The sequence below is a fragment of the Microcebus murinus genome, chromosome 7 (genome assembly GCF_040939455.1).
Source record: "Microcebus murinus isolate Inina chromosome 7, M.murinus_Inina_mat1.0, whole genome shotgun sequence".
NCBI lineage: Eukaryota > Metazoa > Chordata > Mammalia > Primates > Cheirogaleidae > Microcebus > Microcebus murinus.
The window spans coordinates 920,689-941,710 of NC_134110.1; the positions used below are offsets into that span (position 1 = coordinate 920,689).

General features: G+C 36.9%; 1 protein-coding gene across 4 annotated transcripts in view; it reads left to right on the forward strand.

The window, feature by feature from the left end:
• Positions 1-21,022, forward strand: part of ZFAND6 (zinc finger AN1-type containing 6) — a 69,960-nt gene that overhangs the window by 10,121 nt on the left and 38,817 nt on the right. For all 4 annotated transcript variants that reach the window (XM_076004688.1, XM_076004689.1, XM_076004690.1 and 1 more), the window contains exon 2: positions 16,605-16,750. In XM_076004688.1, the coding sequence (XP_075860803.1) occupies positions 16,690-16,750 (61 nt within the window). In that variant the 5' untranslated portion in view covers positions 16,605-16,689. The remainder of the gene's footprint in view (positions 1-16,604; positions 16,751-21,022) is intronic.

The window sequence follows — 21,022 nt, forward strand, 5'->3', positions numbered from 1 at the left end:
TCAGGCTTGGTTGCTTTGGAGTACAGCTTCAAGTGAAGTTAATCTGAGGTGAAGCAAACAGAAAATTGTGGAGGTTTTGTTGGTAGGATTTTTGCTCTAATCTTTTTATGATCCTTTATTTTATACTTTTGCTCTTTTATGCTTTTGTATGTGCTAGGTTTTGTCATTGTTTTTAGTTTCTGATGCAAACTGAACATTAAAATTAAGCAGGGAAGCAGAACAAAAGGGCTGTTTGGACAGGAAATAGGTGTTCAGAGAATCAAACTTGACTTTCTACTATCATTATTTTTCGTTCAGAATTTGAGTGTCATTAAAAAATCTTTGAATCAAAATCATCTCCCATAACAGGCTTTTCTCTTGGATTGGATATTTGAGGAGTCATTTGTCAGTTTTTATAAATGACATCTTGAGGAGGTCTATTTGATATGTCATTTTTCTTAAACTTAAGATGTTAAGTTGCTAAAAGACAGATAAATGTGGTAAGCTTAAATTTGTTTTTTTTTTCCTTAAGAATTGAAATGCCTGTTTAATTTTTTTTTTTTACTCCTAGCACATGTCCCCTTTTAACTTAAATATATTTTAAATTTAGCAATATTGACGTTTTTATATGCTCATAATTTTAGCTTGGTTTTTTAAAAGGTCATTGATTGATGTTATGAACAAAGTAAAACAGCTTTTTTACTTCATTCAAACTCTTCATTTCTTTCAAATATGGAGATAAGTAACACCCTTTTGAAACAGGAAATGAATGGATTTATGTTTTTCAAAGCTATACGTAGACTACCAAAACTTTTTTTAAAAAGTATCTATGAATCTGTTAACATTCTTACTTAGAAATGATTGTAGTGTGTTTCAGTACCAGATTACTTTTAGAAAACTGTTTTTTTTATATCGTTGCTCTTTGCTCTCATAGAAATTAAGGTATGAAAGTTCATTTCAGTAAGCAGACCAAATGCCAGCTAAGCATTTTCAGCCATTGTACTTTTATTTGCTATACTACTTAATCCAGATCATCCAAAGGTTTTTAAATTAATGCTTTTCTGCTATATCTGTTGCTTAAACAATATTATAATAATAAAATCAAGAAAAGTCACACATATGCCCACAAGGAGATCATTGTATGGTGATCTTTTATTTTTTTCCTCTTCCTTTGTATATCTTATATTCTCACATTTTTCTAATAATTGTGAATAAGTCTGGTTTTATGTTTTTTCTACAAAAAATATGTTGTTAAAATTGTTTTGATTTTGATAGCTATATACTTCTCTTAAGTCGATGCAGCCTTACTTAACCTCGTCTTTCGCCTGTTCAGGCTGTTCCTGATTTTTCACCATTTTAAATGGTGTTGTGTTAAACACACTTCTGTGTATAGCTTTAGAATATTTTCCTTTTTAAAAAAGATTGATTTCTTTTGGACAAACCCCCTGGAGTGGGCTTATCTAGATCAAAGGATATGAACACTTCACTGGCCAAATTGTTTTTCAAAAGGGTTATACTAATCTATATTGCCACCAGCAGGATGTGCTCCAAAATATTCCTGATGGGTAGCCCTTTAAATGTTCTATTAAAGTGTGCCTATGGAGCACTCTGACTTGTTGATTAGTTTTTGCCTAAACTAATAGCCTATTTTAAACTCCATTTTTCAATATGTAGAGGGATCTCAATCCATTTTCTGGACATTAAAATCAGCTGAAGGAAATTGGAAAGATTTGTTTTTTTCATCCACTTAAATGAGCAATTATATCTTTGTTAGGTATTTATTTATTATATGCATTGCTATGAATAAATACAGGGCTTAATGTTTTATACTGGCCTTGTTGTTCAGGCCAGCTTTTCTTTAGCATGTGCTGGGTAGACATATACCAGAGGAAATATTTTCTTCTGAGAAAATATATCAGAAATATTTTTAGAGAGGGGACTGGAGCAGTGCCATTTAACATTAGGGGACTGGAGTGGTGCCGGTTACATTACTTTACCTATCTCTAAACCTGTATGAGTGGCCTTTGTCAATATTTGTGTATTTCTGAATTTTGAGTTTTTAAAAATACACTTTAAGAATGGAGAATTTGTATCTGTAGTTCTAGGTTTTGAAATGGCATATCAGCATTTTCCCAGTATTGAATTTTTTTTAGTTAAAGGTAAGAAGATTGGATGGACACATAATGGCGCTGAGCATGTGTTGTTTCTGTTTGACTTAAGGTCACTTTGTTTGGGAACGACTGCTGACAGTGTATACTCTTACTAGCTAGTCTATTAAATGGCATAGGCTGTAACTGTTTGGGTTATGAACTAGTTGACTAAGGGTCCAGAATAAACTTAAGTTGTGTTAACATAAAATTCAAGACAATTCTAAATACTAATTTAATTTGTAAATGAGGGTCAATTAATAAGCCCTAGGTTGAGCTATAACTCATTCATGGAACCAGTGTAGTTGAGCCAGTATGTTCTTGAATTAAATAGTCTAGCTCATTTTGCAACTTGAAAAATTTATTTTCTGTAAACATTCATTTCAATTTGCTGATAACTTAGTATTTCTAACTTTCAGAGATAATGTTGGTATGTCTGTGTTCTTTTCAGGGAAAAGTTTTTTTTTTAATGTCTACTTTGTTAATGTCTGGAAAATTAGGAATAGAAAAGAGAAACTTAAAATTTTTCATATTTATATCACAAATATTTCCTTTATTGTGAATATGAGAACATGTATTTGATTGTCTTCTTAACAAAATTTAATCTTATTGCTACCAGGAAGAGATGAAGATAATTATAAAAATGATTTTAGTGAAAGTCATTTCAAGTTTGGCTGTTGATCATATTTTAGTGGGTATCCCAAGGTAAAGATTTGCCTACTCTTATACCCTGGGAAACACTAGATCTTTGAGAAACTGTTTTTTGGTGGTTTCTCTACTCTGTCCTGTACTGATCTCTGGTTGACAGAACTAGGAGTAACCTCTTAGTACATTCATTTCATGAGGAGAGTAAAAATCAGTTTTCTATAGGGAGAAGAAAACTCTTAAATTGACCTAGATATTGGGGCACAACATGAATAGTGGTAGCTGTGTTTTGTCCTTTTAGAATGGAAGTAAAAATGATACAGGGGGATATTAAATGCACTCAAAGTCTCTATTGGTAGTTCATTTCCTCCTAATAATGTAAGGAAAAATGTTAATGGGAAATTTAATGGGAAAAATTTTAATGTTGATAAAACTTGAAAGAACATAGAGCCAGTGGCTTAGTGTTTATAAGTTCTCTGTTCTTATAATAGGAGAACTTTAACAGCTTTACAGTGTTTTTCCTATATGGCTTGTTTATAAAAGTAAGTAAATGTTTTAGGAAGTATCTTTTTTGTTGATAACTTGGAAAGTGTTTATTTGTGGACTGATGTGTCTGTGAACCTATTTGAATTTGGTTTTCTGTGTTTGGATGTCATTAGAAAAATGAACTACAAATAGTTTTGTGGTCAGCCATATTTTGGTAGAAGAGGAGATCCATCTGTCCCTCTTATACCTTTTTTTTCCTTACCCAGTGTAAGCACCCTGGGTCACCCACCCACCAAGGCCAGCCACCCCATGGATTTTTGTGAGTACTCAATTTCTCAGCAACATTTAGCACTGTTGACTACTTTCCCTTCTTGGACTCTTCCATGAGTTTTATGTCACTACCTGTATTTCCTCCTATTTGCCATCTCTGTGTCCTTTGCACATTTTCCCTCTTTACAGCCATTAAGTAATGCAGTTTCATAGGATTTTGATTATAAGTCTTCTCACTCTAAACTTCCCCGTGAGTAATCTGTGCCATATCTTTAATTAACATCCTATAAGTATTAATGGTTCTAAGATCTGTATCTAAATTCAGATTTTTTTTTTTGCACTCAAGACCCATATATGTGCAGCACCAGGTGTCTCAGTAAATGGATGATATTGGCATCCAAGCCAGAACCTGGGTGTCATTCTGATTCTTTCTTTTCCTTCACCCCCAATTAGCCACAAAGTCCTGTTAATTTAAATCCATAGTTTCTCAAGAATCCTTGTACTTTTTTTTCTTCTCCTCTTTTAGCGCAGGCCACATTATGGTTTCTTGCTTAGATTACTAAGCAAAAACAATCACTGAAAAAAAAATCACTGCATTCCCCTTGAATGACAACTACCAATAGAGACTTTGAGTGCATTTAATATCCCCCTGTATCATTTTTACCTCCATTCTAAAAGGACAAAACACAGCTACCACTTGACTCATCCTCACTACTAGTTTTGGTTCTGTATGACACATTCTTTACTGCGCAGTTAAATCTGTTTTTCTTCCTTTCACATTAATGATTCCGTATTGCCCTTTGAACTTTAACTATCTAGGGTCTGTAATAATACCAGCTACTTCGGTGCTGTACATTCTCTCAGGTAATCCCCAAACAGCCTGAAGAGTTAAGTTTGTTGCTGTCCTTGAACAAGTGACAAAATTTAGGAAGGTTAACTAGTTTGTCTAATGGTGCTTTAGCTAGTAAGTGGCTAGCACACTTCAAACTGAGGTTTACTGGGCCAAAATCCTTTCCCTTGAGCACTGAGCTATGTGCCTTCCTAAACTTTTCCATCCTTTTTCCCCCTACACTACTTTACCCTTTAATCAGCTATTTGCAGTTCCTGCTTCTAATGCATACTCAAAAGTTGCTGCCCAAGGGTAAAAAGCTTTAAGTTGAGAACAAACATTTTCAGAAAAGCATTTCTGACAAGTTTTTGGGTCATTCTGAAAAAGATACGGTGCTTTAGTATCCCCAGAATGTAAGAAGGTAAAACAATGAGACACAGGAAAAGTAAAGGCAGTTTTCTTTCTCTAATTAGTTTTGAATTTCAAAGTTGTTGAATTCCTCACATTTAATAAAAGCTTGAGACCAAGCTGCGTGATGGGAAGATTAGGCAAAGTGGGGAAGCACTTCATGTGAGCGATCTGAAATGCTAGTGACTCCTGAAATGGCTATTAGACCGGACTTCGCTCATTTCGCACCCAGGTGTGTGAAGCACGTACCTGTGAACACAAGTCAGATAACCTGCTGAGTGACTTACAGGTAGGGTGGAGAGGCTATATGCATTCTTTTGTGTTTGGTATCATATCATCAAAAAAGTTAAATACTGCACAGATGTCTGAGGCATAATTGATTTGGAATCATTTTCATTTGAAATATTTTCTCTTTATCTCCCTTTGCCATGTATTGCCCCTTCTATGTTATTTTAAAGCAAAATAAATGGGGGAAAATAGACTTTTCATTCATAACTTTGAAAGCAACTTAGTGGTAAAGGAAAAAGTTCAAATGGATAGAACTTTCAAAATATGTAAATATTACCAGTATTTGTTTCTTTGAAAGGATTGAATTCTTAACTGTGGGTGGGAGTTAAAGGTAATCATAAACTTACAAAAAATCCGTGGAGTGCCCCTTATAGAAGGAGGAGTGGTTTGGTTCTTTGTTTGTTTGTTTGTTTTTTTAACATTTAAAGCTTTTTACAGGCAGGAAATGCTGTACTACTCTCAGAAGTTTTAATGTGGCATATTTCACTATTCAAAATAATCTTTTTTTCAATAATAAAAAAGTAAGTTCATTTAATAGATTTTGAGTTATAGATTTATATAATATAAATTTGGAAAGTGTTTTACTTAGCTTTGATAAATAGAACATGCAACCATTTTTCTTAAATTTTTTAGATAATTGCTTAAACATATATACAGTGGTGCCTCCCAATCTGTGAGGGTATGTTCCAAGACCCTCAGTGGATGCCTGAAACCATGAATAGTACTGAACCCTGTATATGTATGTTTTTTCCTGTACATACATACTTATGTTAAAGTTTAACTTATAAATTAGGCATAGTAAAAGATTAACAACAATATAATAAAACAGAATAATTATAATATATTGTAATAAAAATTATGGAAATGTGGTTTCTCTCTTTCTCTCAAAATATATTACTATTTTCAGACTGCAGTTGACCTCAAGTAACTGAAGCCACTGATAGTGAAAGCGTGGATGGGGCACTACAGTAGGGTGTCTTTTCTCTCAATGAATACCAAATCTCAGTAGCTATAGAATTTTATAAAATATATTTACCTTTAGTAGGAAAATCTGTTCTTAGCAGATTTAAAAAAATAAAAACCTACACTAAAAAGTTCCCATTAATTGCCTAAAATAATTGTTTTAATAGCAAATTCTTGTTGAGTTGTGTGCCTGGAGCCTAGTCAGGTAATGAAACTACCTACTCCAGTGAGTTTGCAAAAGTCCTTTTCTGAAGGAAGCTCACATACTGTTTGGTAAAGTTGGGAGATACGAATGTTTCCTATCTGATAAGTCAGTTAAAGAAAAACTTTAGACGAATTATCAATAAATTTAATGGAGTTTAAGCAGAGAGCGAGAATCAGGCAGCCCCCAGAACCAGAGTAGTTCAGATCAACTTCCAGGCTGCCAATGGCCAGTTAACACTTATGGACAGAAGGAGGGAAGTGACATACTGAAAAGGGAAATGAGGTACAGAGATAGCTGGATTGGTTACAGCTCTGTTTGATCAGGGTGTGAACAGCTGGCCTCCTGGGATTGGCTGATATTCTGCTTGTTCCAGTCTGTTTACACATAAAGTTAGCTTATAGTTTACTCTGTACGGAGAAACCTAGGCCAAACTGAAAATATGTATGGTGGCAGCTTTAGGCCAAACTTAATTCAGTTTAACATCAGTGTAATGTGTTACTAATTTGCCAAGTTGTGGTTTGTTATAAAGGTTTGCTGTAGAAGCTCAATGGGGAGAAAGATCAGTCAGTATAAGCCAAGATAATCAGGAAATTAGAAAAAGTAAAATCTAAGACATGCCTTGAAGATTTGTTAGATTTGTTTTGAGACTGCCCTGGTGACAGTGAGCTGCTGCCTTTTTAAATTTTTACTCTTTTAAATTTTGGATTTAGAGCAAAAGCTTTATTTTATTTACCTGAAGAGGGACAACCCCGGGATGGTAAAGTGGAGAAAATAATGAAGAGAGATTCTGGATACTTCGACTCAAGTTTTACTGGTTTAGCTGGTGTCATATGATTTTCCACTTGTCCAGTAAGCCCTGACTTCCTGGGATTCTTGAGGTGGGAAAGAGGCATGGAGGATACTCAGGGTGTGGGAATGGCAGGACTGAGCAGTGGTGAGTGAGAGGTGAAGGCTTCTATGCAGAGAACTGCGAAGAGGGTGTCAGTGTTGATTTAATAACTGCACCTCATGTATGGAACACTGTGTCAGAACAGTACCATGAGATGGCCACTATTGTTTTCTTTATGTCACTGGTAATGATGCTAAGTCATAGAGAGGTTAGCCGATTTGACAAGAATAAACAGCTGGTTAAGTGGCAGAGCCTGTATTCAAACCAGAGCATGAGCTTGCCATTCAGCTTTGCTTGGAAAGGGAGAGAAATTCAAGACAGGGAGACAACCAGTTGCTGTTTTTGAAGCTCCATGGTAATCTGAGTACTTTTACTAATGCTACTGAGCTTTGGGTCTGTGATCTCAAGATCACTATCAAGTGTCTTCCCGGGAAAGGCAGAAAAGATTGACAGAGGCATGCAGCAAGGATTATTCATTCTTACTTCACTAAACATCAACTGATAGAAATTTCTAGAGTTCCAGATTATTAAGAATTTTGTGAGGGTTGGACCTGCTTTCACTGAGTTTACATTTTCTGGTTCTTTGGTTTCCCATGAGCTTAAAATCAGAATTTCTTTTTAGAAATTTATTAATCAGTCGAACTATCTACATCTCCCTAATTTTCTTTTATAAATGCCCCTCTGAGGTGGATTTGGTATAGACAAGAATGATGGTGGGCTGAGCACCTATTGTGTACCATGTGCATGTTTAAACCTCCCAGTCCTGTGAGTCAGTAGTGGTGTTATCCATAACATGAAATATTCATTCCACTGATTTCTTAAGCACCTACTAGGTGCTATGCTAAAATGTATGATACTTTGGGGAAACATGCAGAGAATTAAAATGTCAAATAATATAAGGAAAAAAAGAGACCAGGCTCCTAGACAGGAGCACAGAGAGTCAGAGAAAGTGGCTGTGCTAAGACTTAAAAGATAAATAAAAGTGAAGCAGAATGAATGAAAGGGATGAGATAGGCAGGCCTTGTAGCTGAGAGAAAAGCTTATAATTGGAGACGATTAAAAGGATGGAAGCCGAGTGCTCTAAGACCCAGGAGAAGGAATGGCAGGAGACTGAGTCTGCATGGGCAGGGAGCCAAGCCTGTTTTCTTAGTGATGAGAACCTTTGGATTGTTGATCTGGGGAGCGATCTGATCTTGTATTTATTTGCTTTGAGTATCTTCTTTGGCAATAAAGTGGTGTGGGTAGGGGTTCAGGGTTGCACAGCTAGTAAGAAACAGCTCAAACTTGAATCCAGGCCCTGGCAATATTACAGCCCTCTGTTACTCTGTAAGTTTGTGTAAGCCTAGATTATTTTAAGATGCCTAGTGTGTTCAAGCCCATTGATCAGGAACATAGGCAGGGGGAGTGATTTCATCACACACAGAGTTACTGGAATTCAGTTGAGAGAGCCAGGAGATTAAATGAGATTTATCATGAGGTATAGGCTGAGCATCCCAAATCAGAAATTCAGAATACCCTCGAGTCTGAAACTTTTTGAGTGCCAGCATGATGTTTAAAGGAAATGTTTATTGGAGCATTTCAGATTCCAGATTTTCAGATTAGGGATGCTCAGCTGTTGAGCATATAATGCAAATATTCCAAAATCTGAAAAAATTCAAAATCTGAAACACTTCTGGTCCCAAGCATTTTGGATAAAGGATATGCACGCAACCTGCATACCTAATAAACTGAGGCATGACTGACCAATAAATGGGAGGGATGAGATCCTAAACCAGTTGTTATATGGCATAGAAGGGCCAGATGAAAAATATTGACCTAGTTAGTATTTTATGTTTGGGGGACATCAGAAATGACTAACGTGTTAAGCCAAGTTGGCAAAGAGAATGATAGTTCCCTTGAAAAAAATTACTGAGTTAGGCAAAATTGCTTTTTGGAACAAGTTATGGAGCTATGTTGAATTTTGAGGTTTAGGATTTTCTCTTCAAATCATTGAAGGTTTTTGTTTGTACTAGCCTGCAGATCTGGCTCTGTTTTAGACACTGAGGATACAGGGATAAATAATACATGCTGTCCCAGCCTCTGAGCACCAGGTCAGTGTCTCCTTGCATCTTCACACCTCAAAATACCTCTTGAGCTACAGACCCAATGAACCTGTTTAAGGATTTTGAAGTCAGTAATTCCTGCCGTGCCCTCACGGTTCCATACCAGATGCAGTTTATTCTTCCTCCCCCTTTGGCTCTAGAGCTCTTTTCTGCAGTGAACAAGGTACTTAACAGAATATTGCTTTGTCTCCTGCCCCAACTCACATTTTCTTCCCACAAAGGATACCACTTTCCCTCTGGTCCTCTTAAGTGGTGACAGCTGATTCTTCCATATTCCACACCAGAAGTTGAAAAGGGCAGTGAAGTCTGTGCTTTCTAGCTCCTTTTGTTGTTTTCAGACCATTACTCTTCTAGGAAACAAACCCTGTGATCCACTCTTCCGTCAAGGCTACTTCTCCTGTCGTCACCCTTCTTCCCTTCATCATTCTCTCATGTTCACTGAGGGTTTGCACGCTGGGTTTGAGTTCTTCATCCCATTCAAGCCATTCCAGTGACTCTTCACTTCTCTGAATGCTGGGATTTTGGCCTGTTTTATTTGTTGCTGTATCCTCAGATCTTAGAACAGTAGCTGGCACATAGGAAATGCTTAATTAATATTTATTGAATACACGAATGCTTTTAAACTTCAAAAGTAAATTAATTTTTAAAACTCCTATGACTTCTGTCTCCAGAGTTTTGAAATCTCCCAGGATCAAGCCTTTGACCTTATCATTACCTGAAACAAGTCTACTTCTGAACTTTTTTTCTGATTATAGAATTATAATACATGTTAATTATTGAAAATTTAGAAAATGGGTGGGCAAAACCAAAAGCATCCATTATCTAGCTACCTAGAGGTAAAAATGGATAAACATGCCCTATATATCTTTTTAGCCATTTTCCTATAAACATGCATTCATATTTTTAATTTTTTTAATAGGGGATCATATTGTACATAGTATTTTAAAAATCCAAGTATATTTTGTGTGTGCTTAATTTTAGAGTTTTTGTGCTTCTAAACCTTAGCTGCTGATGGTATCAGAGAAAATCACAGTTTTATGTTATAACGCCACTATGAATTTTTCTGTAACTGTTTTTTTTTCTTTATTTTAGGATGTTACGGGGGTACAAACATTTTGCTTACATGTAATGCCTTTGCCTCTCCCAAGCCAGGGCTGCAAGCATGCCCTTCCCCCGTGCAGTGTGTTCTACCTTCATTAGTTGTGAGTTTACCGCCCCCAGGTCCCCACCTGACCAACACCCAATGAGTATTACTACCATGTGAGCACCTTAGTGTTGATCAGTTAGTACCAATTTGATGGCGAGTATATGTGGTGCCTGTTTTTCCATCCTTGTAACTTTTATTTTGATTTAGTTTCAAACTTTTACATAAAAGTTGTATGAATAGTGCAAGGACTCATATCCTTTTCCTAGATTCCCAATTGTTACACTCTGTCTCATTTGTTCTATTATATTCTCTCTTTCTCTGTGTGTATTACATAGCATATGTAATAAATTACCATGCATCATGTGATGATATATGTAATATATAGTAGATTAACTTTTTCTGACTCATTCGGGAGTAAGCTGGAGACTGACTTTTTATCCCTAAGCACTTCAGTGTATTTCTTTAGAACAAGAATATTTTCTTACATAGTAAAATTAGCTTATCAAAAACAGAGAATTTAACATTTATACGATAGTATTTAATCTACTATCGATAGTCTTTTTTTTTTTTGGTTTTTTTTTTGAGACAGAGTCTCACTCTGTTGCCCAGGCTACAGTGAGTACCGTGGTGTCAGCCTAGCTCACAGCAACCTCAAACTCCTGGGCTCAAGCAATCCTCCTGCCTCAGCCTCCCGAGTAGCTGGGACCACAGGCATGCACTACCACACCCAGCTAATTTTTTCTATATATTTTTAGTTGGCCAATTAATTTCTTTCTATTTTTTAGTAGAAACGGGGTCTCGCTCTTGCTCAGGTTGGTCTCGAACTCTTGACCTCGAGTGATCCTCCCCTCTCAGCCTCCCAGAGTGCTAGGATTACAGGCATGAGCAATCAGGCCTCATCAATAAAAGTTGACATGATAGTCTCTAACTTTATTCCTTAATGCAATCTCCTCTATTTTCAGCAATGTATTTAATCAAAGAAAATACCAAAATAACCCCCATGCTAAAAGGCTATGCTGAAAACATGAAGCAAGCATATGTGAATAGTATAAATCATATAAATATTGACCTTCATGACTATAAAATGCAGGTAGAATTATTCATCCCCTGTTAAGGGACATGGAGACTGTCCCCAGCTTTGGGCTATTATGAATGAAGTTGCTGTGGAAATTTGAATACGCTTCCTTGTGTAGACACACTTTCCTTTCCCCCGAGTAGAACACTGACAGTGGGGTTGTGAGGGTGTTTGGTAAGTTTATGCTTAACCTTACAAGAAACCGCCAGGACTCTTCTCCGACGTGATTGTGCTGTTTTGCGCACCCACCAGCAGTGCGTGGGAGTCCCAGTCCTCCCACACCCTTCCACACCCTTGTCACACTTGACATCGTCCGTGTTTTTATTTCTGCTGCTCTAGAGGGCATCGGGAGGTAGTAAGTCCCTCAATGAGGTTTTTTTTTTTTTGGAGACAGAGTCTCAGTCTGGTCTAGAGTGCCATGGCGTCAGCCTCACTCGCAGCAACCTCAAACTCCTGGTCTCAAGCAATCCTCCTGCCTCAGCCTCCCGAGTAGCTGGGACTACAGGCATGCGCCACCATGCCAAATTTTTATATATATATATAGTTTGTTTATTTGTTTGTTTGTTTTTAGTTGTCTAGCTAATTTCTTTCTATTTTTTGTAGTAGAGATGGGGTCTCAGTCTTGCTGGTCTCGAACTCCTTAGCTCAAGTGATCCGCCTGCCTCAGCATCCCAGAGTGCTAGGATTACAGGCATGAGCCATTGCACCTGGCCAACTTATTCATTCTTTAAGACTTTGATCACTCTTTCCTTTTACTTCATTGTTATCACTGAGATTATTTTGTGAGTTTTCACAACTTCCTGCCCCTTCTTTTCCTTAATGTGCAAATACTTGTATGTTCATTTTGCCCCTTTTCTTTGTAGAAGATATATTCTTCCTGGATAGAAAATTCCCTTCATGTATGCTGTAGATTAGTGCTGTCTAATATAGTAGCCATTAGTGGCTACTTAAAATTAAGTCACATTAAAAACTTAGCTTCTCAGTTGCCCTAGCTCCATTTCAAGTGCTCATACTTTATGGGACGGCGCATCTGTAGATTCCTTTCTTCCCAGTGTTTGAAGGGTTGTCCTCTATTGCTGCTTCATCCATGGGCCGCTGTGAACGGGCCTCTACTCATCTTTGTATTCTCTTGTCTCCCTCCTCACTCGCATACCTTGTGCTGCAGTCGCAACAAACCATGTGTGTTTTCTTCAAATACCCTGCTTCATGCCTTTTCACTCCTGTAGACCTCTGCCTGCTGTGCTCTTCCCACAGCTTCCTGACAGACCTACTCGGAGTTGACAGCCTCTTCTGACTGCACTAATCATACGAGATTGTAACAATTTCACACATTTGCTTTTGGCACTCAAGCTGCGGGATCCTTGATGAGTAGGGGTGTACTTTATCTTTGTGTCTGCATGACCTGGCATTCAAATATCTGTTGAGTTGAAATGAGGATATAGTCTACCCACTGGCTGCCTACTGCGGGCCGATGGTTGTCGTGTTCACCTGGAATAGTCTTCCCTGGAGCACTGCCTGAGTTCTGCTTCCTGCCCAGTCCCTTTTAGCTGAGTTCGAGTCCTGGACCTTGACTTCTGTCTGGATGCTTGAATGACGATTTGCATATTATTTTTCTAATCACCCAGAATCCAGGGCAACTCTCCAGCTTCCTACACACTTACACTTTAGGAGGATCAGTCCTCTTGTGGTTCTGTGCGCACTGTGTGGATCATGGGATCATGTTGTGGTTAGCTTGGAGTGTCCTTCATCCTCATTCAAAATACTAGTCGGGCAACACCCACCGCAAGCAGAACAATCCTTTCCCTGTGACAAAGCTAGTCACTCTGTTCTATAGCTTGTCTTCATTGTTTATATTTGGGTTGTTTTATATTATGTGTGACTTGTTAACTTGCCTATCTTTTTGAGAGTAGTGGTCATTCCTTACTCAAGTCATATAGCTCAGGAACTTTTTCACTTTAGATTATATACCATTAAGTGGTAAAGCAAGAATTTGAATCCTTATGCGCTTTTTTTGTATCCCCAGTATTTGTACATACTTAGTGCTCAGGAAATGCCTTTTGAATTGACCAGTGATCATAGCTCTCTGTAGAATCTACATCTTATTTCTTCTTGGGGTACTTTTTTTTTTTTTGAGGCAGAGTCTCACTCTATTGCCTGGGCTAGAGTGAGTGCCGTGGCGTCAGCCTAGCTCACAGCAACCTCAAACTCCTGGGCTCAAGGGATCCTCCTGCTTCAGTCTCCCGATTAGCTGGGACTACAGGCATGCACCACCATGCCTGGCTAATTTTTTCTATATATTTTTAGTTGGCCAATTAATTTCTTTCTTTTTTTAGTAGAGACGGAGTCTCGCTCTTGCTCAGGCTGGTTTCAAACTCCTGACCTTGAGCCATCCGCCTGCCTCGGCCTCCCAGAGTGCTGGGATTACAGGCGTGAGCCACCTTGCCTGGCCCTTCTTGGGGTTTTTTTTTTTTTTTTTTTTTTGAGACAGAGTCTCGCTTTGTTGCCCAGGCTAGAGTGAGTGCCGTGGCGTCAGCCTAGCTCACAGCAACCTCAAACTCCTGGGCTCGAGTGATCCTTCTGCCTCAGCCTCCCGGGTAGCTGGGACTACAGGCATGCGCCACCATGCCCGGCTAATTTTTTATATATATATCAGTTGACCAATTAATTTCTTTCTATTTATAGTAGAGACGGGGTCTCACTCTTGCTCAGGCTGGTTTTGAACTCCTGACCTTGAGCAATCCGCCCGCCTCGGCCTCCCAAGAGCTAGGATTACAGGCGTGAGCCACAGCGCCCGGCCCCTTCTTGGGGTTTTAACATACTTAGGTGCTTGGGCTTTGGAGTCAGACTGTCTGGGTTTAAATTCTTGCCTTACTACTTGCCAGTTGTTTGACCCAAACAAGTGATCTCTCTAAGCCTTAGTTTCTCCATCTCTAAATAGTTCCTATCTTTAAGGAGACAGTACAGGTAAATCATTTATCTTGGGACCACTCAGTTCTGTTCATAGTACTTGTCCTGCTACTCTGACTTAGCTATTAGCTTCTTAGTCTTTCCTGCCCCTTGGCACTCCATGATTTTTTTTATTTTTATTTTTTACTAGCAGAGCCAATGAGACATTTAAGTGCATTTCTAGTAGACAGTTAGCAAAAGGAGAACCTGGAGAAAGGTCTGAGCTACAGTTGTGTTTGGTAGATGTTGGTTAGAACTTGGAAGCCTGAGCTAGTATATATGAAAAGACACATAGCACGCCATGGGATTTTGAAATACGGTTCCAGGAGCCATGTCTTTGGGCAACCCAGTTTCCAAATATTTTTTATAGGCCTTCTAATTATCTATTGACATCCATAAAATACAGGATCACACACTTAGAAGAGCAGGACAGAAATTTAAAGTGCCCCTTTGCTGCAACCCACTAAAGGTTTATGTTTTTCTACTAAAATGTTCTTATTGTTAGATCACACATCCTAGGTTTTGCTTTAGAAGATGTGATTATCATAGGTGTGACCACATTTGGCAAGTAGGAGGAAGAGAAGTTGCCAAAGGAAATATTAATACTTGCAAAGAAAGATTTCATTAGTATTGTGCTGTCTTTTTAGTCAATAAGATATGTCTTACTGATACACACACATACATATATATCTTATCACCCTAGTAGATGATTTTGTATCAGAGAATGGAGCAAGGAGTAAGAAGAGTTGGTGCACATGAAACTAGACAAAGTGTGAGAAGAGAGGGTACCACAGGAATGTCTGAATCTAGATGCTTAGTGGATGATTTGTATATGACTAAATTCCAAGCCATATTTTGTTCTCATAATTTTGATAGTTCTCTTAGAATAATAAAATGCTCCTTTGAAGAAAATGGGTTACCAGGGCCTTTTGTCTATTTGCTTTTACGAAGAGTTTTATTAGATAAAATGGTAATCTTTTATATCTTTATAATGCTATCTTACTATGAAAATCAAGAGTGAAATATTTTAGATAAAAATAACACTGAAAATTGCTGATTTGTCATCCATATCCTTGATTTGTTTTTCATTGTCTCTAAAAAGAAACATCCCAAGTTTTAATGTATGTATTTAATATCAGACTATGACCATTAATGTTAACAGCTGATAGCATTCTTGAATTTAAGCTTTTGCTCCCTGATAATGCAGAAACTTTATTTTCCAAGAATAAATCATTGCAGTTATTATTCATTTGACAGATTAGAATAGAAGCCATTTTATAAATTCACTACTTTAACTCTTAAAATGATAGAGCTACATAACTTAGAGTGCTTGTTAATAGGGAGAGAATGATATCCTGCCTTGCTGGTTGTAGTCTTTTGATTCCAGTTTATGGTACGTCTGAAAGCAAAATAAAAAAATATGTATGAATAACTTTGAGAAGACAAACGTTTTATGTTAGTTAGAACTCTTCCATGTTTAATGACCGCCACTTTTTTTAGCAGAGAGAAAGTGAGTGTGGATTGATAAAAAGAGGCAGAATTATTTTGTATTGTGAGTACTATATTTTGTATATTGTGTGTCATCTGTTAGACCTTGCTTCTTAATCAGGATAAAAGAGATGAACAGGTATTAAGTAATGTTAAAAGTACATAGAATCTAGGTAGCAAGATAATTGTACTCCAGGGGTTTTATAAAGTGTTAGCCCCAGCTGAGCATTTTTAAAAGATGGTAATCTCAAGAGATCTAATTATTTCATGACTTACATTTACCTAATCAGAATGTGTCTTCTGAATGGGCATTTCATCTTTTTGATGGAAACCTTTATTGCATAGTAGTTGGTTTTAAAGTTTAGAAAGAGAAAAAGCAGAAAAACCAATTTAACCATGGAAGTTCTCATTTTCTGCAAAAAGTGAACATCTTGGAATAATATAAGCATAGGTACATTGTAACTTTGTCTGTGAAGTCAAACATCTTGTTTACATGCTGCTAATATGCTGCCTGTCTTACGAGAAAAGGAAGGAGCAAATGAAAAGCTTACAGGACTCTCAGTTCTCGGTGAGAGGCCCTGTCAGTGCAGAAGGGCTTGCCGGGTCTTCCGCGTGTGGGAGAGTGGCGTTGCCAGCATTCCCTGTGCGCCGCGTTCTCACCCTCTAGGAATAATCGAGCAGAGAGAGGGAAGCCAGGGACTTTTTTCTCTCAAAAGTACTTTTTCTTTTTTTCCCAGTTGCCACAGCTTTCCTACTTTACGTCAGCGGTGGTACTGAAGCTGGAGTGAGGCCCGTGAGGACTGGCTTTGCCATTTAGAGGATATGGCAGCCACTTTCCGTGAATCACACGAGCTACATGGCTGTGTCCAAGACTTTGAGAAGTGTATGTTGCAGACATGTTTTCAATGTGATATGCTGAAAATTGTAGCCCCTTGAACTCTGAGAATTTTGAAGTATATCAAGTGCCTTTTACAGCGCTTGCTGCAAAGTAGGCTTTCAGAATTAGTGGAACATTGGATACTAAATGGCTTCAAGAATATGGTACCTAACAATTTATACTGTGGCTTTTATAACTACACATAGAAGAGAAAAATCTTGGTTTTGGAATGACTGATTTAAACTTGTCAAATAATTTATAGGTCAGGTATCACTAACGTAGAAACTTATGTTATCAAGTTGATCTTTATGCAGTGTTGAAACCAGATCAATTCAGATTCAGTTTCGATTGACTTCTAAGTAGTTTTAATTTTTTTAATTAAGGGAGACTGAAAATTAGTCAGATTCCTTGTGCTTTTTCAGAATTTAGAAGTAGTGAAAATATACATGTAAGATGTTTTAATGATATGAAAAAGGAGACTACTTAGATTGCAGTTGTAAACAGTTTTATCCATAGGTTTTTCTTAAATGACCTATGAGTGTCATTAAATTCTTGAAGAGAATGTAGTACAAATTAGAAAGTCTTAACAAAAAAGGACATATCATCTGGAATACTATTTTTAGATTATCGTAGATTAATCTACTGCTGACTATTTAATGACCTGTAAAGAGGAAAGGAGCTAATTTAGACCAGATTGGGATGGTCTACACTGTTAAAGCACTCTCTGATTGATCCTAAAAATTAAAGATGGAAAAGACTTTGGTAATTTGATTTGATTTTTGCATGGGTGATTGGATTTCCTATAGTTGATACATAGGAGTTCAGGGTTTCTTTTTGTGCTGTGGATAAATGCAAGTCAAGTGTTCATCTATTACATAAACACTCGAATGCCTTAAACACCTGTTCTAGGCAGGTGTGCCAGATACTGGAAATACAATGGTGTGCAAGAGAGATGGCTCCTAAGATTGAGTATTATCAAAATGTAATAGGCTGAATTACATGGCTTAACTTTGGCCAGGAAAAACGACTTGTTTGCCTCTGAAGTAGGTTGGAATGGGGAAAAAAAATTAAGAGACAAGACACATGTATTAACATGTGCTTTGTTTCTGAGCAGTTGTGATGTTTTTGTATTTAGTTTTCTCCACATGTGTCTATCCTATTTGCAGCAGATAGTATTTATCTGCAAGATAACTTTTAACCAGAATGAATGATCAAAGAGAATTTATAGAAAGAAACTGGTTTGGTTGTGGTGGTAAGCTTTTTTTTTTAAAATCAACTATGTATTCTCATTTAAAAGAATATGATAAACAACATGGTATTTAAAACATATCAATTATTCTATGTTAACATTTTTTATTAAAGGGGTAATAACATTTTAATTTATTTAAAGTTTTAAATGGTAGAAGTTAAGAGAGAAGAGACCCCCTACCAAACTCACCCAAGCTAACCTTGTGTCTTATATTTTGTATCCCTCAAGGCTGTTGCACATACTGGTGAGTGAATGGGTTCATTGAAGATGTTTACCCTGGAGTATTTTATCTTGGCAACATTGTTAAAACCATAATACTGATACAATTGAGAAAAATTGTTTAAAATGGAAGGCTGCTCTTTCAAAAATAGCTATTATTTTGAACATTTTAATTTCGTGGTAAACAAGTAAAAATGTTTTAAATTATATTTTTTCTTCAAAATACTTTTTAATAATTTTCAGTTCTCTAATGAAGTCTCTCAGTCTCAAATAACCCAATTTACCATAAGTTAATCTTTAGGTTTTATATTTAAATATTGGCTACTAAACTTTTTTTAAAAAAAGACTTTATTTTAAAATTAGGAACTTGAATTGGAAAACATTTAGAAGTGATTCTTTATTGAAGGAATAGGCTATGAGAGGTGTCTTTTGTTGAATGCAATAAATTACTTAATGGCAGTTACACCTTAAAATCTAGGACTTACAAATGGTTAGTAGAATTATAAGCTTTATACACCCTACTTTAAAAATTGATGATAAACATGTTTAATGTCTAATTCATGCTTTATGCTTGTTATAAAATAATAACATATGTTTAAAAGCAGTCCAGGTTGATTTTGTCCAAGGTAACAAGTCAGAAATTTCAAGATACTAAAATGATGTAAGAAGTGGATATAGAGGTGAAGTTAAAAGGAAAAGTTTTCTCTGCTTATAGCTAAATGAATGTAATTATTTAGAAACTTACTTTAAGATATAAAAAAACTAAAAAATTACTTAGTAAAAAACTAATACTTGCAGAAACTTGTACTCATCAGTTATGTCACTCCTCTTGGTGTAGTTGAAACTTTTAATACTTATCCTTTACTATAGATTTAACTAAGTAACATCTTAAATAAAAATGACTATTTCCACTCTTATGTCCTATTTTGTCTTTTAAAATCAGCCTTATTGATGGCCGGGCGCTGTGGCTCACGCCTGTAATCCTAGCTCTTGGGAGGCCGAGGCGGGCGGATTGCTCAAGGTCAGGAGTTCGAAACCAGCCTGAGCAAGAGCGAGACCCCGTCTCTACTATAAATAGAAAGAAATTAATTGGCCAACTGATATATATATAAAAAAATTAGCCGGGCATAGTGGCGCATGCCTGTAGTCCCAGCTACTCGGGAGGCTGAGGCAGAAGGATCACTTGAGCCCAGGAGTTTGAGGTTGCTGTGAGCTAGGCTGACGCCACGGCACTCACTCTAGCCGGGGCAACAGAGCGAGACTCTGTCTCAAAAAGAAAAAAAACAAAAACAAAAACAAAATCAGCCTTATTGAGGTAAATTTACATAAAATTAAATTCATTAATTTTAAGTGTGCAATTTTAGTTATGACATACATAGTTGTGTACCCACTCCCACCACAGTCATGATAGTAGGACATTTCTATCACCTAAGAAAGATTCCTTGTATCTCTTTGAAGTCAATCCTGTGGTCCCTGGATCTGCTGTCTGTTATAAGTTGCATTTTTGTAGCATTTCATATAAATGAAATCATATTATGTAGTCTTTTGTATCTTTTTTCTTGTAAGTAGCATAATAATTTGGAGATACACTCATACTGTGTTTCTCAGTAGTTACTCCTTTGTATTGCTGAGTAGCACACAGTTCCCATGGCCTTCCACCGTCTTATGGATGTTTGGGGTGTTTCCAGTTCTTGGCTGTTAAAAATAAGATCACTGTGAACATTTCAGTGCAAGTCTTTGCGTGGACATGTATGTAAAGACATAGGAGTGAGAACTTTGCTCTATTTTAAATGTAACATTTCATTTCTTAGTTTTGGTAGGGAAGATAGAAAAGTATATTAAACCAAAAGATTAATACTTATCTCAGGGAAAGAATTAAATAGCCAGCTATTACTCTGTTTTATTCTTTATCCCCTGCCCTCAAAGCTACTGCTGTTTCCTTTAAACTACTCCTAAAATGGTATTCCGTATTTTCAACTATTATTTATAAAAATAGGCTGGATTTTGAATGGGTTGGTTGACCCTTGGCCATGTTGCAACACTTCCTGTCCCCTGTTCCCTAGTGTTTCTACCTTATACTCAGTTTTATTGTTAGGAGCCTTTTGTATTTCTTTCTAAATCACCTCCTTTCTCTTCAGTTTTGAGAATCAGTGCAATTTGAATTACAGGAAATAAAGGAGAAGCTACAGACCAAGTTTTATGATGTGTAATGTCATATATTAGGAGTTTGTTAGAAATTCCACTTCATGACCATGTTGCTATGACTAATGACTTAATTGAAGCCTGTGAAGTGACCCATATTTGCTGACCTGTATGTGTATATTATAATCTCCTTGGCAGTGTAGGTGTAAGAATTAGTTTAGAAGACAAGGGATACCTGAAAACTTGGTCCCTGCTCTCGCAGGTATATTTGTCTGTTTACATACATGTGCCCATATACACATCCTGTATTTCTTAATTAGGGATTTCAGGTTTAAATTGGCTTAAATTTTAGGTTTGAGTTTGTTAAGTTTCATATACAGTGTGGGTTATTATGATCCTTTTATTTAGCATCATTTACATGCAGCATTCAGAGAATTAGAGTTTAAATTGAGATGGGAAAACACAGAGAGCTAATAGAGGTATCTTGCAGGGGTGGAGGATTTAACAACCCACTACCTGAGAAGATGGGAGAGAAGACAGACATTGGGATTGAGATAAAACAGTGTTGCTTATTTTGCAGGTGGGCATTCTATAATACAAGAACTATTAAAATGCTTCTTTAAATAAGGTGGTGTTTGGTACTCTGGGGGTTGCAAAGAGTAATCTGA